This window comes from Drosophila biarmipes, chromosome 3R (assembly GCF_025231255.1).
Source record: "Drosophila biarmipes strain raj3 chromosome 3R, RU_DBia_V1.1, whole genome shotgun sequence".
In the NCBI taxonomy this organism is placed as follows: domain Eukaryota; kingdom Metazoa; phylum Arthropoda; class Insecta; order Diptera; family Drosophilidae; genus Drosophila; species Drosophila biarmipes.
Window position 1 is genome coordinate 15974051 of NC_066616.1, and position 18687 is coordinate 15992737.

The window sequence follows — 18687 nt, forward strand, 5'->3', positions numbered from 1 at the left end:
ACGACCATCGGAATTTTCTGTACAGAAACAGAAATCTCAGCCAGCTCGCTGTTTTCAAGTTTCGAATCCGCATTTCAGTTCAGTTGGATTCAGTCACAGAGTCAGAGCGTCAGATTCAGATCATCGTGGTCGCCAGTGAGTTTGTTTATATGTTTGTTGCTGCCTGTGTGTTTGCTTGTCAAGTTCTGCAACAAAAACAACAGGCACCAAACAAAAGTGGTTTAAAACAATTAAGCTGAATAAAAACCAAACCAAATAAATGCCCAGTGTCGTTTAAATCGCAGAGTTACTGCAGCTCTTGTTGTTGTTGCTGCTGCTGTTTGCTGTCCAAAGCGAACTGGAATCTAATTAAATTAAATTAAATCAAGTACGAGCGTGTGAGTGTTCGTGTGTGTGTCTAAGCTGCGTTCTTGAGTTGTTCTTTTTCTAAGTTCTTTTTTCGTGGCCAGTATCTGTGTGCGCGTGTTCGGGTGCTGGTGTGCGTGTGCTTTTTGTGAACTACGTTTTGTTTCAATGCCAAAAAGTATCTATGCCCTGGCATGTGCTCTCTCTCTATCTCCCTCTCTCGTTCGCTCGCTCAAGCTGGTTACATAAATACTGGTAGAAGAAGAGGAGGCGAAGCAGTGGAAGGAGGAGGTGGAGTAGGTGGAGGAGGCAACAGAAATTGAAATACAAATTGAATTAACACCTGAAAACGAAAAGCCAACTGGAACACACGCGTCTGATTGGATGAGCAGAGCAGAAGGAAAACGGGCAAACATGTGTTTGATTTTCCAACTGGTCTGCGTCTTCTTGGCCCTTTGGAAGTGCCAGAAGCAAAGCTCCTTGAACGAGGGAATGGAGGAATGTGGGAGAAGAGCAGGAGAACCAGAACGAGAACGAGAACACCAAAAAACGAAATTAACGACGTCACATAAAAGTGTGTCAAAGCAGCAGCTCACGCACACCAGCCTGCTCTCATTTTGTATCTGTGTGAAGCTTTGGCTCTCTCTCCCACTCTCTCGCCGTCCCTCTCTTTGGCTGATAAAACGCAACGCACACAGCGCGTATACATAATTTATATATTTATTTAAATGTTTTTCGTTTGCGTTTGCATGGTTTGAACAACGAGTTTTTCTCGTTATTCTAAGGCTGTCCCCTTTGTGGCTCCCTCTCTCTCTCTCTCTCTCCCTGTCCAACTCTGTGGCATATGGCATTGCTCAATTATTATGTCATAAACATTTTGAATGGCAAATATGCGATAGAAGTTCAATTCGTTCAAGGCAATACTGTTTTTCAAGCTTTTTGGCTTTTGGCGCAGGAAATGCAAAAGTGGTCGACGGGCTTGTGTTTGTGTGCAGGAACGTGCAGCAATTTTCCAACCTTTGCATGAAAAACCTAGTGCCCTAATAAGCCAAGCGAGAGAGAAAAGCCCAGCGGGAGAGGCGGAGAGAGAGCGAGAGCTTGCAACAGAAGCAGTTTTCCCGCACTCGCACTCGAATTTAAAAATCAATGTAGAAAATGCGCGCAAAGCGGACAAAGAAAACACACACACACGCGCGCACGCCGACCCTCCGAGTGTTAGACAGAAATGTGATCGGACGGGCACGTGTACGTGGCACACAGATACGAAAGAGCGCGAGCGAGAGAGCGGATGGAGAGTGGAATCGTACAATCGGGAAAGGAGAGCTTCGCACTTCCACTTCACTTCCATTCGCTCGCTCAGCTGCTCAAAGCAAACTTAACGTTAGAATCAAAAAAAGCACGCTGAGACAAAGACGCGCACGAAAATTGAACGGAAAAACGGAAAAGGCAAAGGCGGATGAAGCAGCGCAAGGGGAGAGGCGTAAGCAGGCGCTAAAAAATTTTTAAAATATATTTCTTAGAAACTTTGCGCTCAGCTTCCAACTCGCGGAAAATTTCGATCTAATCGGAGAGTGCCTGTGTGTGTTTGTTTAAAAGCCAAGCAACAACAACAACAAAAGCAGCAGAACAACAAAAACCATAATCAAAACACCTAACCGAATCCAGGATCCACTACAACAACAACAACAACCACTGTCGCGTCTCCAAATGAAACAATAATTGAATAATTGAAATACCCAATAAAGAAGAAAATAACGAGTAAAAAGTTTAAGCAAAAGTAAGCCAGTCGAGGAGATATTGTATCCGCACATCAGCGTTTAAAGTACCATACATAGTTGTTCTTATCTATACCCACACTCAATTAATTGCAGCTGAATGCACGACTCCTTGCAAAAAGGTGAATATATTTCAAACTAGTCATAAGATCTTGGATTAAGCATAGCTTAGCATAAGGCAGGAGCGTACAATTTGGGGTTCCCCCACTTCTCTAAGATTTACTGTCAGGATGCCCTACTTCTTGAAGATGTACTGTCAGAATCAGCTCAGAACAGAAACGATTTTTTATGCATTATTTTTTGGAATCCCCTAAATATTACATTGCATTTTTAAAATCAGATGAAATAAAAGTTTAATTTTCTTTGCGTTGAAACAATAATTATTAAAAAACAACATAAACCAACTTGTTAAATATAAATGTTTCTGTTGACTCATTAAAATATTCATTTTACATAAGTCTGTATATTCTTGAGTCATAGCTGAAAGATTTTTTCTAAATGGACTTTGTTTACGTACGTTTTTTAAATCCTCCTCCATTTTGTTATTTAAATGTGACCTCTAGAAGTTGAGTTGTATAAGTTCGACTGTATTTAAAGTTTTCCCACTTTGCGCAACCTATGAAATGGCTTTCGGAATTTCTATATTCATACATGGTATGAATATGTACTACTGATTGCCCGATCTCTCGGACTCTCTCCTTCTATAACTCTCGTTCTCCCTCTCTCTCTCTCTCCCTCTCCATCTGGCATGCTAATCAAAGTCGCTGCTCATCCTCACCGCCCCCACCATCAGCCCTCTGCGTTTATCTGCTCATCAATTTGCTCGTTTCATAGCCTAAACCCGACACTTGATTCTAGTTTATTTTTTTTCCTCCCCAGCTGCTGTTAAATGCAAATAGGCATTAAATTGTCCGCTTGTCTGTCGTTTCGTTTCATTTGCATTCACACCGCCGACCTCTCCTCCGGCCCCTGCCACGCCCCCTACACCAACCACCGCCCCCGTTGCGCAATTTGGTGGGGCAGCTCGTATGTGGGTTAAACTGCTGCTGCCACGGCTGCTGTTGCCGTTGCTGTTGCTGCACCACTGGCACAGCTACAGAAAACAGAAACAGAAAAAGGAGGTGGAGCAGGAGGTGCACTACACGGGGAGAAAAATCATATTAGCTGAAAGACTGTAAAATATATGTAAACCTGCTGTTCACAGCTGATTTTTGCAAAAGTGCAGTGTGAACGCGCCTTAATCGCAATAAGGTCACACTGGGAATTTTTAAACCGCAATTTTTCTGTCCTTTTCCTTAATTATTTATAACTTTAATTCTGAAAGTTGAAAAATAAAAATGTGTCTAGGCCCCCTTTTCATCTCCTAATAACAGGTCCCGTGTGACCCCGTTTGTCGTTGTGAACGCAGCCTAGTCGCAATAAGGTCAGTCTAAAAATAAGGACTTAAAACCTTTTTCGAACCATATCTCTCCTCCCAGTTGGAAGGCTACAGGGAAAAACTTCGCTACTCCCCCTTCGGATCTCTTAGTATCAGGTCCATTGTGACCCCGTTTTGTCGCTGTGCAAAAGTTGCAGGGGGACAAAATAACTGGGAAAAATTAACCCAAAACGAAACGAGAAAAGGTTTATGTAAACAAGCACACACACTGGCCTACACACACTTTGCCCACACCACAGCGCCGCGCTGGGCCGTGTTCATGCAAAAGGCACGAAACTGCTGTTAACCTATTTGCCGTAATGGTTACGGCGGTGATTTCGACCCGGAGACTCTCTCGGCTCGGCTAATAAGCCGAGAGTCCGAGCCCCATTTTCGAGTCGAGTCGATTAAGGGCCTCAGTCCCCCGGCGAACTAAGCTGAAGTGCAAAACTGCAAACTTGGCGGTAAACTAAAGTGCCTGATGTTCTAGGAACGTTTCAAAGCCCCCGAAATTGCTTCGCAAAAAGAAAAGGGAATCGGGTTGAATGAATCACTTGAGGATCAGAGACCGCGACGCAGTAATTTCAGGGGGTTGAAATGGTGGTCACCACAAGTTTTCCACATCAGCTTCCATATGGAAGGAACAACTGCGTTTGGAGTTGCCCTTACTTCAGGGTGTTCCTATTATTATACTCGCTCAGTATTGCATTAGACATACGGCGAAACGGAATTGGTGTATTAATAGTTCCGGTTGGACAGCATTTCGAATCTTAAGTAGCTTAAAACTGCCAATACAAGAGTTATTTTTAGAGTCGAGTGTGCTTTTTAATCTTTTTTTGCCGCCGCCAACAAAGAATAATGATTACCAGAAATTTTAATGACAAAAAATCCCCTTTCTTCATAAACTTGTATTCGCTTTGTTGTGTTTTTAGTATCTTCTGTTAATAATACTTTTGATTAATTGAATTTTAAGGAATGTTTATGAGCGATGAGATGAAATTTGTATTTTGTTTCTAAATGTTGAGTTGTTTAGATAATTAAGTGTGTAAAGTATTGCTTACATCTTTGTGGGGTTACAATAACTTTCTTAATAATCAGCTAATGGGTCGAGACCTGCTGTTTCGCTTTGGATTATCTGTAGACCAGCTGGAAAACCCCCAACTTCTCGACCTTGCCGCGCCATGCCCATGCATATTCAACGAATATTTAATTGCCACAAATGCCTGGGCATATCGCTTGGCAGACCATCGACTGGGCGGTAATTGCCTCCCCAGTTAATTGGCTGCATCAATTGAACGCTATTGGAGGTAAAGCCGCTGTAAAAACAGCCATTGCAATTACCCATCCAGCCATCGACTTTGACGCCGTTCAAGTTCACAGCGCGTCGTCGAGTGAAAACAAAAAGCTGCCATAACAAATTACTTGCATTTGTAATTATGAAAAAATACAAGCGTTCTCTTGCGCGGGGCGTCTTCGATTGAATTACTGTTAATGAAATGTCTCTGCCCGAGTGACGTAACAATTTCTCGGCAGCAAAGTGAGCAAAGCAAACAAAAAGCAGAAGCAAGAACAGAAACAAGCCATCAGCAATAAGTGAAAACAAAGGAGGGCTGAGCAATAACAATAAGCAATAATCTTGAAGAATTTTCTGCCAAGCCAAATACATAATGGCCATAATAAGAATCGACGAGAAAGAGAGGCCAATGGGGCGCAGAAAGAGATGGCCGGAGGCCAATGTAGGTCTGGCAATTCATTTTGCAGGTGAGGATGGCACAACGATGTGCATTCCTCAAGCGAAACCATGTTGTTGTCGCCAGGGATGCGTAGTATCTAGGCAGAAGTGGGGCTGTTTGCCCAGGTACTCATTTGGCTCGGCTGGGAGAAGTGCTCGATGCATGTTTCCTGGCCATAAATATACTCTCAATTCTTATTAGCTCAAACCACTTAGGGAATACAACACTTGAAAAGCACTTTAAAACGCAAAAAACAATCTAAAATCGGGTTTCAATTGATCAACATATGTCAACTTTTACGTTCTCTGAAGAATTCGCTTTCCTGTTCTTGATATTATGCTATTACCCAACACTAGCCCAAGGCTACCTTTCGCAACACTGGTTCTGCTCCTTGTTGCTGTTGTAGCTGCAACATATGTACGAATTGGTTGAAAGGGTGGATAGGGCCCAAAGCCAAGGGGGCTGCGAATGAATTACATTGTCGCCTGCCAGCATCGATTCTGGCTAAATTGGGACGCTGTTTGTCGCTGCCTTCTCAGGGCCCGCTCTCTCTTTCCGCCTCCCGCTAGCCATCTCTTTCGGCCATTCCGGCTGCCAAAAGAGCTTCTGCCTTTTCTTGCTCCCTACAGCTGCAAACTGAAAATCGTTGTTGGCCTGGCCTAGTGCAGCAGCAGCGGCAGTAGTACAAAAACTGTCGCCTGGCTCGCCAACAACTGGGGCAATTTTTAATTAAAATGCCGAAAATAAAGCACACCAACAAATATTTGTTTCATTGTCAGCCAGGGTTGTCAAGTAATTTGATTTAATATTTCTCTTTGACTTGTGCCATATTGAAAATGAAAAGTAATCACAGATGGCAGTGTTTTTCTGGGGGGAAAAGCCTCTGACCACAATTGACTCGAGGCCAAGAAACAAGATCTTCTGTAAATAGGTATTTGCTTTAGAAATTAGAAATGTCATTCTAAAAGCAATGTGCAATGGGGAAGTGCTGAAAGATGTGCTCTTTATTGAAAGCAAATGGCTGTTTAGGACTTGAAGTGTATTTTGAAATTGTATTGTATTGTAAAATTACTATGATCATCTAATGTTCATGCAGTATTTAATAAGTATTATTTATTTAGAAGAAAGAAAAAATATTATTGTTATTAATTTCATTACATTTGAATATATCTTTTCGCTTTAAGATACCTGCTAGAACATCCCACAGTAATATCCTTTCCTAACATTTCTACATTTGAGGCATTAATTATTCGAGGATTTTCCGATTTTCCAATTTCGCCCAAGTGGTTTATCAGAAGGGGGAACCATTGACACGTTTATGGCAGCCATCCAGGCAACCGTAACACCAGGTCAGAGCACTTGAGCATGCCCGAGGAGGAAGCCCTGGGGGTGGAGAACGGAGATGGAATCAAGGGGAATCCGCCCATCGACCTGCTCACTTGTTTACTTCGACTTGCCATAAGTTCTTTGTGTTTGAGTTAGTCTTTTGTGGCTGTCGTGTTGCCATTTGACTGCCTCTGCCTGCTGCTGGCTGCCTTCGCCTTTATTTATGGATAATTCATAGACGCACCTTGGCTGAGGCACCTGCAAACACGAATTCGATTTGATTGGAATCGCTGGCAGTGCCCAGTCCCCTAAGCCGCCTTCGGCCCCCTTTTCCCCTCCCTTGGCAAACCCATACCATGCCATATTGACGAGCGACCTAGCGACATAGTTTCGCAGTTTGGCTTCGCTGCCCCCAAGTAATTTACATATAGACTCACACAGATACTCGGCTAGTAGCTGCATGTGTCTGCCATACAATTTGCTGTTGTTGCCACTGTCTCTTGGCCTAATTGTGAGCTTTTGATTTTGTTTTCATGGGAAGCCCCGGCATTCGCCGTCCATGTCTCTCGGCGGATTTCGCTTGGCTCAGCATTGCATTGCATTTACCCCACCTTGGTTGGCTGTGTGTGCTCCTCTTTTTTCTTCTCTCCAATATACACACAAATATGTATGTAGATTCTCATAGGGCCAGTATTTATATTTGGCCATATTACGTTGCTTAACCTTCACCCATTTACGCTGCGACACGAAAATATCACGGAAAACCAACACGAGGGAGAGGGAAAAACAGAAAGAAGCCGGGGGGAAAAGCGCAGCATTTTTGGAGCGTTCGAATCTCTATTTTTATGGCCATGCTAGGTGTACGGATACAGATAAATGTTTATATTTAAATGCATTTCACAGATAAAATCATATTTATAGATAGATGCATTCGATGGGCCGGGAGCACGCTGCGTATACGCAACGTGGCCGGGCCGCAACTCCATTATGCAACGCACATAATCAGCGCTAATGTGAAATTCTAATTTCATTTGCTGTTCTCATTAATAATTATAATTACGCCGGCTGCCAGAGCAGGAAAAACCAACAACAAGCACCTGAATTACAAAAAACAACAAAAAGCATAAACCCACCAGCTGAGCTTCCTACGGCCCCAACTCCTGCCCGATTTTCTGTTGACTCGACACAAATAGGCGCTCGTCTGATATTTATAACAAACACAAGCCGCACACATCATGAACTCGCACATATCAAATATGGGCTAAACAAAAGCGAGCACTCTGAGCCGAGTCAACGAAATCCAAAGCCCAAATCCAAAGGCAGCTTACTGAACTCGTCTGAAATAAGGGAAAAATCTGAAGCAGTCGAAGGTTTAATGCCCTAGCAGTAAGAGGATTTAAGAAAAATTAGCAGAAAACATGGTAGAATTAGTTTAAAATTCCCGTTTTTATGTTTTATTTATTTATTCACACTAATTTGTTATTTATAAACCATTTGTTCACCTAATTATGAATAAACGGTTCTGGATTTTATTTTATTAATGTACATCAAATTAATTAACTGATTAATTTTGAAATTGTTAAAATAAAACTAAACGAAAGGCCTAAGGGGCCAATATCATTATTATTTAGTGCCAACTATAAAATACTAAAAATTATTGGTATAATTTGAGATAAACTATCTTTTATCAAGAGATTGAAACAGATTGGATACCATTTTTCATGGTTTAGTTTCTTTCTCGCTTTGAAGTGCCACATCTATCTTGAATGTTATAAATTATTTCTTAAATTAGTGTGACCATTTTTAACTATGAATCAGAATTGTAGAGCACTTTTCAGCACTTTTCATGGCTCATTTTCTTTGTCTGCAGAACGCGAGGAAAGCTCGGTGACATCCTGAAGCTACCCTTAAAAAATGTGGCTCGTAAAAAGCCAGCAACTACGGGCTGGCTTGATGGCTGCTCTGGGGTATGGGGGCTGTGAGGTTTCTGGGGATGAGGGTCTGGCTCGCATGAGCATAAATTATGCGCACAAAGGCAAGACGCTGGAGAGGAGGGATTTCCTGGCAGGGTCTTTTCAGGCGCCAACGACAAACGCACTCTTCCCCTGCCATTTTTTTGTTTGGGTACTTAGCCAGCTTGCATAGACAACAGCGATGTTTGTTGGCCAACAAATGGGGGAAACCCTTTTTCCTGGTTCCCCCGCTCCCCTTGGACCTTTGTTCGATCCGCATCCTGGGGGTCAGTGGGCGGTCCTTCCGCATCGCGTGCCTCGTTATTGATTTTCGCTTTCATTTTTCATGTGGCATGCGAGGCAACAGGAAGAACAAGCAGAGCAACAACCAATAATTGTACACACTTGCTACTTACATATGCGGCAAAAGTTTTCCCGTTTTCCCCATTTTCCGATGAGGAACGCACCGAAAGAAAACTACTGACTGGACAGGGGCAAACATAGGGGCGAAAACTCATTTGACAGCAGAAGACAGTCGTGGAGCCGACTCATCCGAAAACGTGCCGCCAAAGTCAATGAGGTCGCACCTCGCCCACTTCCTCCCACTTTCCTTTTTTTTTTTTGTATATTTTTCTTGCCCGGAGGCATTCAGCTTTCAGTTCACATCAGCCTCTCAGCCGCGGTGTCCTCATTCACATTCGCCAGCTGGTTAAATATGCGCCGTGTTTACCTTTTTGCTAGCAGTATGTCCTTGCCGGCGGCTTTAAAGTCCTGCTGCTCATAATAAAGTCTGGCTACAAGGAGTTGCCCTCCTTCCGAGACCTCCTATCCCATTTATGGCGGTACATACATACACCCGCCCACCTCTTAACATTTCCTTTTCCTTCAGGGCTTATGACATTTGCGCTTTTGTGGTATTTGCATTCGTGTCGATGTTGCCTTCATTTCGCCTCCTTTGTCAACTTCCGCTAATGCTAAGCCACCCTCCCACCATCCCACGGCCACGCCCCCTCTTTAGCCTTATGAAAGCCCAGTGACTCGGGAGCACGGACAGCTATCCACTGACTGACCCACACTCGCCAGCTATCCGCACTTAGCCTGCTCCATTGTTCACTTTGATTTTATTTTTGTTGCCCCATTTTTCTGTGCTTTCCGGGTGGCTGTTCGCCTGCCCCGATTTCTATATATACTGTATGCCCCTATACCACCTATGCCACCCCGGTGGGCTGTTGTCAACCCATTTGGGCCGACTGCAATTATGAATTTGGGGCAATTGTTCGGTGTGCGCTCGGATGACTTTGAATCGAGTGGAGAAGAGTTTCCTGGCATGATTGGGGGATTTCCATGCTAAAGGACTTGTCCATTGGGTTAGATTATAGGCGGTAGATATGCCATTTGGGGTCTAACAAGTGACATATCGTTTTATCTGATGACACCATTACTGATTGATGAGCACATTACTTGGATCACTCGGATTGCAGTCCCTATGACAAGTGTCATTGAGTGTGTTCATTAAGCTGCCTTAGTTTGAGCTAAGCTAAGCTTTTTGAAATCCAGAATTTAGTCACGATTCGATCAGGTCCGGTTTTTGAATGAGTCATGATTACCTGTCGTGGGCGATCGCAATCCCCTTTTTTGCTCTCAGCTCTCGATGCCATTACTCACCCACCCATCAATTTTTCAACCATATTTCCCCCGCTGCGGAAAAGCATTTTCCAACCAGTTGCCGCACTCGAAGACGCGCTGACAAGCCAAACAAATGAAACATTTTCAGATTAGCAATGTCAATGTTGCTTCGGAAATGTCGGGATAAATTGCCTTTAGCCTTTGTCATCAAAAATTGAGGATGCCCCGAGTGCGTCCCAAGTCCCTTTTCCCAGGCAGGCAGAGATTTATCGCACATGATATTTGTCAAAACGGCGAGATAAAGATACACAAATACACACACTCGCCGATAGATACAAAACTGCTGTCAGCGGATTTGTGTTGAGCCTATGAAAAGACGATAAATGAGTCTGAAATGAGCAAACAAAGACGATGGCCCAACAAATGAGACGGGGATTTTCGGGCCCTCAAAAGAGGTTATCGCCGGCACTTGTGGCATAGTTTTCCGCACTCTTCGAAATGTATTTTAAATATGACAAGATTAAGAAAATCTTTAAAATGTTATTATATATGCTTATATAGTTATTATTATATTTTTCATGTTTAAAAGTATTAAATGTTGATATTAATTTGTATAAGTATAATGAATAATAAGAAGGAAAGCAATATTAATACTTTCTTTCAATTGCTCTTTAACCTGAGAATAAATAAATAATTAATAAAGATATTATCTGTTATGTTAAGCTAACATTTTATTATTTTTAATTTCTTAAAAATACGTTTGCATTTGTTAGACAGTTTGATCTTCTCTGTAGATAAGCGTGCCGATAACGTACTTACGGATAGTTTCTGGTTAGTACCTCAAGAGAGCACTTAAGACCCGCGGGATGGCCAAAACTTACAGTTTTATCAGCGTCGAGGCGTCTGAGACACGGCCGAGTCAACAAAAACAAAACAATTAAGCGAATGACAGTGGGAGTGGGAGCGAGCGATAGAGAGAGAGGGGGGAGAGCGGGCGGCCGAGCAAAGTGCAGCATATAGCGTAAACTATTTACTGATAAGAGTACACATACACACACACATGCAGGCAAGAGAGCTCTGAAAACGGCTGAGCAAACACTTGCAAACTCGACAGTTTGTAGATAAAGTATCTGCCAGATACTCTCGCTCTCCGCTCCCACTCACTCTCTCCCACTCCCTTTCGCTATGCCTGGCACAGGCTCTCTCGCTCTCTCCGCCACTGGCAAGTGTTTGAATCTCGTAGATACTTTGGCCTGCCCGCCTCGGAACCCATTTCGTTTTTAATTGTTTTCAGTTTTTGAATTTAGTTGTATTTGATTTTCACGTACTCGCGCACTGCCGTCGCCGACCGAAGTGTGCGTTATTTCAGAAGTTTCAATTTGGAATGGTACAAGTCTCAAGTGAGTGTCGTGTCGCTAAGTGCTGGGAATCATCATCGTCACTGACAGTTTGTTATTTGAGAGCCCCACAAAGTGGTTGGCCCCCAACCCCCAAAAAGTGTTTTTACATATACATGGCGCCCGAACAGTGTACAATGCACATTGGAGAGGCGCTCGAGAACTGCTTATCGGCCAGCAGCACATGCAAACAAGCCAGGCCTTTCAATTAGGCAACAAAACATAAATCTTACTCTCCGACAATGAGATGCGGGTCGCGTGTCGTCCCCCTTACAAAAAAAAAAAAAACGAAACCAGAAGAAAAAACCACCCAACTATAGTTCGAACTTCGAGTCGAAAATACTTTTCAAACTTCGCTCCAAACTTCTGATGTCATGCCCAATCTATTCCATATTTTCCTGTCTTCCCACTTCTCGTAAGCCTGCAAACAAGTAGCTCACGAAAAGTCATCATTTCGTCAGAGTTCCAGGGGCGTTCTGTGGCCCCTTTGATGGACTCACTCTCGCATGGAACCCCATTGCCTGGCCTTACCAGCTACGTCTCTGGCCGGCCGCCTTATCGACAAACCGAAAAAAAGTAACGAAAATAAACCTTATCGCCGTCGTCTCCGCTCGAGTGATAACTGTGAGTCCGACTGGGAGATAAGTTGGCCCTATGTGAGCAAGCATACGACTACGAAGTGCCTGAGTAAATGGAATATTTTTTCCATATGCCCGAGGTTTTTTTTCCGTTCCACATAAGAACTTTTATGATAAACCGGGAAGTGCGAGAAGAAATCGGTTCTTGCAGGCTTCCTCAAGTTGAGTCGACTGAACCCGATGGATACCGCAAAAAGGGGGAATGATTCGTGCTCTGTTTAGTACATATGCCTTATGTGCTATATATAAGGCTGTTTCCATATATGTATTCCAACTAGTAGTTAGATAACGCAGTGTAGGCAACCTGTTTCAAGGCACTGCCCCGCTTTTCTCCGCCCACTTTCGCCATTCGAACTATTTCAAATGATTATTATTCTGTCGACGGCATATCCTTGGGCTGATTGGAGAGTGAATTTCATGCTGCAGCTGTTTCCAATTCATCACCATTAACACATTTTCGGCTTGAGTGCATCAATGACTTGTTCTCGTTGTTGTGCTCTTGGCTTTTATTCTAATCATCGCCGCGGCGAAGGCAAGAAAACGAAAGAAAATGCTTTTTCTGCTGACAAAAAAACATTTTCCCAATCTCATTTGGCCCGCTGCAGTTTTCAAGGACACAGAAAAAGTGAAAAATGTCGAGCACTTTGCGTGTTTGCCTGCCATGTGGCATGGGGCATCTCGGGGGACTTTGTGAAATGGGGGCGGCTCACTTCTCGGAGATTTGGGACCAAGTTGCAGCCTGAGCCTGAGCCCGAGTCTGAAATTTGATTGCCAAGCTGTCGCATTTAATATGCGACTTTTGTTTAGACTTCTAACTGACGCCATTTTTCGATCCGTTTGCCTCGAATGGGAATTCTTCTGCGAGCGTCAGCCGAATAAAACAAATAGTCAACCGAAAAGCATTAAGTGAATTAATTGAAAAACTCAAATGCCAAGTCGAGGCGCAAAAGCAACTGGTTCTGCCGCAAATCGCATCAATCGAAAACCAGTTCTACAGCGCGCCGCATCTCATGCTAAATCGATCTTTAGTTTCTTGATTTTCGTATTTGTAGCCGTAGCCCCACTAATTTCTTAAGTAAATGCAAATTTGTGCGACCTACCTGTTTTGTTCTCGGTGCTGCGTTGTCGACGACAGGTGCCGTGATTACACTCGACAAAAGGGGGATTACATGGAAAATTAAACTTTATGTAATTGGTAAAAGTTTAGTTACATTAACAATTGCTTATTTTCTGGCATAAATAATATCGAATTTAAATAAAATATTTATTAAATAAATAAGAGAGTAACAAAACGTGAAAATCACTTGATTGAATCGTTAAACTAATCACGTGCCTTTGTTTCTCTCTGTGCAGCGCAGGCCATACAATTGCAAACCAGTATCTAATAGTACGCATTGTATCTATGTATCTGGGCGCCTTTGCTTAGCATTGAACGTCCGTCGGTGGCTTTTGCCATCTCTTCGATTTATTGCTCATTTTGCTTTGTGGTCGCTTAAAAAAATAAAATAAACGTATTCAATGGTCAAGGTCGTTTGCAGTCAAATCGACAAACGCACATACTTGAGCCCCAGCACTACCATCAGAAATAAAATATATAAAAATGTTTGTATAATTAAACGCCATTTTAAACAAATAAATGCGCGTCGTCTGTCGTCGCTGCAGATATTTTCTGGTTGCTGCTGCTTTTGTTGGTCGCGCTTCGGTTTTTGTGTCGGCGCATTTTTAATTAGCAATGAAATCATAATAAAATAAAACATCTCATGCATAATTGAGTTGCAAGTTGGGTTCATTTTCATTGCCATGTTTGTGAAAGAAAAAACTGGACAGGTATTCATAACTAACTCATACTGCTGCATGTGGACGGACTTGTTTAGATAGGGTTTAGGTGGAGCAAATTTGAATTAACAATTCATAAACGCAGTGTTTGTTGGTTATTATTGGGTCGTGACTTAAATATGATTATTTGGGCACACAATGCACAGATTTCTCAACTCCTGAAACTCTTTTATACCCAAAGGGATTATTTCTTATAAGAAAGCCGTTTTCTATGGATGGTAACTTTTTGAGTTAAAGTTTACTTAAGTTGAGCAAAAAAGCTAATACAAGTTAAGATCCGGTGTTTTTAAATTTATTCCTTGAATTAAGAAACACAGAAATGTAATTTTATATAGGAAAGGGTATTTTTTCTGACCCTATACTGAACTTAAACTAATTTTCTTTTAGCTAGAAAATAAGATATAATTTTAAAGCGTACATTTAGATACAGAGTTCTCTCGGTCCTTCTAACCCCATTTCCCCACATGGGATCCTTTCTTATAGGGGGCCTGCTTTCAAAACTATTTCTATGGATTCCCGTAATTCATGCTGTCGTCTGCTTTCCATCATGCCACATGCTCAACGTTCACAAGCTTGCTTCAAACCAATCTATCTCAGAAACCCCCTCATCTGCCTGCCCCGAACAGTTTTGATATGTGAATGCCTTACACACAGTCCACGCTTTTGAAAGATCCGCCCGGCCCACCCCCAGTAAAATCCCGCCCCCTTTTCCGCCACACTCTTGCTTGCAAGAGCCTTGCTCATTTTGTAAATAGCTTCTTTTAAGTGGAAAGAGCAACAACAAGTCAATATCAGTACCAATTCAAATCAAATAAAATCAACTCGAATGTTTGTACCTACCTATCTAAATGTTACTCACCTATGTGTGTTTTACTACTCGAGAAATGCATTGCCACTCTGACAACTGTATCTATATCTACAAGTTTAATGCGAAGTACATACCTATATATTGCCTAAATGTTTACTGTATGTATATTTATTATTGCTGCATAATTCACTCATAAATATTTTTTTCTTTTTCTTTTTTCATATAAACGTTTACAAAAAAAAAAAAAACAAAACTCGCACATTCCACCACAAAACCACCAAAAAATAATCAAAAACTATAAAACTAAACGAAATGAAAACTGAAATCAGAAGGATCGAAATAGAGGTTAAACACATATGTGCTTAGGCATATATAGCGACGTTCACGAACTGTCACTGTCACTGAGAGCGATCGATAGCTGTAACTCCATGTGTGTGCATGAGTCGCAGCATCAGTAGCGCACCCAAGGACCAAGGACCTCATCCACATAGCCCATCAATCTCTCAGATGCCAGTGGCGGATCCCCCCCGATAAGGCATCGCATCGCATCGCATCAATTGGACAAGGACGAGGACGAGGACGAGGACTATTAAGGACTACCAAGGACAGTGACTGACGCATATCCTGCGCTCGTTTGATCGTTCGGTCGCTCGCTCGCTCTATCGCTCTTTCGCTCGCACGCACCAAAAATATCCAAAACAGAAATACCAGAAACAATACCAAGCAAGCCAGAAACCAAATAATACCAAGCTAAACAGACGCCTCATTACCAAACATCGAACGTTTCGTTGTCGTTTAACCAAGATACCAAAAGCGAATCAATCCAATCCAAACCAATCCAATTCAATCAATCCAATCGAAAAAGCTATACTCCAACGAGACATAGAAACAGAACAGTAAACAGCAACAGTTAACAGTAACAGATACCCAAAGCAAACGCAAACGCAAACGCAAAAAGCTAAAGCAATCATCAGTCAAAGTCGATATCCAAAACCAGCAACATTCAGCTAAAAATGGCCGAAGACGCTACCATGGAGACATGTCCAAGTCCTGAAATCGGCGACTCACGCAAAAGGCCACTCGATTCCGATCCGGAAAATGAACAAACTAAACGCTCACATTTCAGTTCCGGTAAGTTGACCAAAATCCAATCCAAATCGAATTCCAAATCAAAATTCCAAATCAATATCGATATCCGAATCAAGTTCAAATCAAAAATCAACCCCCAATTCATTCCGCCAGCAGAAGGAAAGAAACCGAAAACGATCTCAAATCGCTCTTGCATATCCCCATTATCGTGCTCTCTCTCCTCTCAATCTCTATCTCTGCGTCTTTCTATCTGTCTATATCTATCCAAAACTCTCGTTCGTTATCTATCTATCTTTCTATCTATCCACTGCTTTTTATCTCCGAAGCGTATAAATAACTCATTGAATTTGTTTGCCTAACTTTTTGCCGATCGTGCCGTTTCCCCTCTCTGTTATATGGTCATGTTGTTGTTACCACCGCAAGATATCCCTGCCCTGAGATACTACCATACCATAGACCATACCATGCTATCCCACTTACATAGACGTATGCCCAGTATCTATGATTTCGTTGCTGTTCGATGTCAGTTTTGCAAGCGAACGGGCGGGCAGGCAGACTTTGATTCGTAATTAAACCAGATATGGCGTATACGCCCCGAGGGCACATCTCGCATCTCGCACACACGTACATCTAACAGTGACAACTTGCATCTGGCATTTGGCCGGCGGCTGAGTCTTTGCGCAGGATTTGGCGCCGAGACACTGGGGGCCCAGTTTGACCCAATTTCGGGTGTGACCTCCGCCTCGAAATCTCCTGCAGCTTCGGCATCAATGGCCTGCAATTAGAGATGCCACCACCGGCTGACATTTGAAGAGCTGCTCCTCGGATTAGCATGCAAAGAGGCTTCTCCTCGGCCAGCCGTAAGCTCCATTGCCAAACCCCCTGTATCCATCGCCATGTCCATAACCAAGCTGTCTGTCTGACCACGAGCCATTAACTAGTTGCTTTGCATGATTTGTTCGGCTCGAAAACCAGCAGCTGGCGCGGGCTTGGATCCAAGGTGAGCAGCCACTACGCAATCGAAGTACCTGTCGTCATAGCCACGAAAATAGCAAGAGGTGTAAATGTTAGAGTCACCCGTTTTCGCCCCCGCTGGCTCTTGATACTTAGACGGATGGGGCTGCGAACACGTTTTTGAATTTCTTAATTATCGCAGGGGTACCCAAAGCGTGCTAGTCCGATGTTTGTCAATTGGGAATATAGATACTTCAGTTTCAGTTTCCCTTCTACAGAGCAGGCTATGTGGTATACGTACGTTTGTAGAGCAAAAAGCAAAAAAGAGAGAAAATTAACCCAAATTTATGTGTTGCCTTAATGTTGCATCAAAATTCTTAAGTTTTAATTCATTTATTCGTCCACGGGAATGCGGAAGTTCTGTTCGAGTAAGTTCAAGTTTGTGAGTTAGGTAAATATGAATATTTTCCATAATTCGAAGCAATTTTGTGGGTTACCAGCTGTCTGGCCAGTCTCCAGTCAAAACGCATTGTAGATGAGCCCAGATCAATACAAAGATACAAAGATACATAGATACATTACGTGTGTGTACAGCTGGGCATTTGTAATTAATTAGCCTCCATTGAGTCTGTCTGTCTTTCCTTCTGGACACAGAACAGGTCCATATCGCGTAGACATCGGGTTCGGGTATTTACCCACGTCGTTTTATTAGTTCTCTGGCAATTTATTTGCTTAGCTGCCTTGACAGTCATTTGTTTTCTTTAATATCTATTTAATTTTTTCAGTTTTTCTTGTTATTTATGGCTGTCACGGCTGAATTTCTGAATAGTTTGAGGTACACGCGGGAAAAACAGCTTAAATATATGTTTACATGGCTCATATTCAGTTATTTCTTACCTTATTCTAAAGTCACGTTCGTAAGCTTTGTTTAGAAAAATATGGTTTATAAAATATATTGTTTTGGTTTAAATATTTGATGTTGTGCATTTCCACACGTTAGTCTCTTTTATATGTTGTTTTTTGAGTATATTTTTTTATAAATATTTTATTATCAACTTAAAATGCTCTATAAAAAAGTAAGATACTATAATGATACATTCTGTTCTATAAGTTCTTTGTAGCCTAAATTCTTAATCGTTGAGGATATTATAAGCTGATATATATAATGCTCTTATCTATTTTATTTGTTGTTCCATTTTTATTTTACTCTCAAATTTGAATCCTAAAAGATAGTAGTTTCATATTTTTCCACACTATGTGATAGATCTAGTATTTTCCGTGTAGCACCGACTAGAAATGCGTCAGTTGCTGGGGCTGCTGCAAAGGAAATGCAGTAAAATCGAGGAAAAGGGGGCGGCGGGTCAGCGTGGTGGGGAGGTGTGGATGTGGTGCTGCGTCTGGTGCTGGGGCTTATGTAATCAGTGCTGGCAGGGCAGCTGGAAAAGCGTGCGAATAGTAGGGGGTGTATTCTACGTAGAGAGAGTCGGCAGAGAGGAGAGCCGAGCCGAGCTGAGCTGCGGCTGCTGCTGCTGCTCTCCGCTCGGAAAAACGTTGACAGCACGGCAAGCGGTTGACCTACTTTGATGACAATGCGGGTGCGTATGTGTATCTGTGTGCCTGTGGTCGCTGCCTCGGTGCTTTTTTTGTTCGGCTGTCGGTTTTCGCCTAGGAACTGAAAGGTCCTGCGCAGTAGGACGCCTTGGAGTCGCACCGACGGTGGCCATTCAGCTGCACTGCAGCATTTGGCGCCATTGCAGCCGCCACAGCAGCCGCAGCAGCAACGTCCTTGAG

General features: G+C 42.7%; 1 protein-coding gene across 16 annotated transcripts in view; it reads left to right on the forward strand.

Moving 5' to 3' along the window:
• Window positions 1-101: 101 nt before the first annotated feature.
• Window positions 102-18687, forward strand: part of LOC108031381 (RNA-binding protein Pasilla) — a 35673-nt gene continuing 17087 nt past the window's right edge. Inside the window, exons 1-3 of one of the 16 annotated variants that reach the window (XM_050888690.1) lie at window positions 120-135; window positions 2217-2242; window positions 15183-15984. Coding sequence is in view for 5 of the 16 variants with exons in the window: in XM_044091081.2 (XP_043947016.1) it covers window positions 15867-15984 (118 nt within the window). In the remaining 11 variants the exon portion in view is untranslated. Of the gene's footprint in view, window positions 136-1712; window positions 2243-11479; window positions 11575-15182; window positions 15985-17152; window positions 17348-18687 lie in introns of those variants that run through there. The other 15 variants (XM_050888689.1, XM_050888687.1, XM_050888688.1 and 12 more) reach the window with 15 other exon arrangements.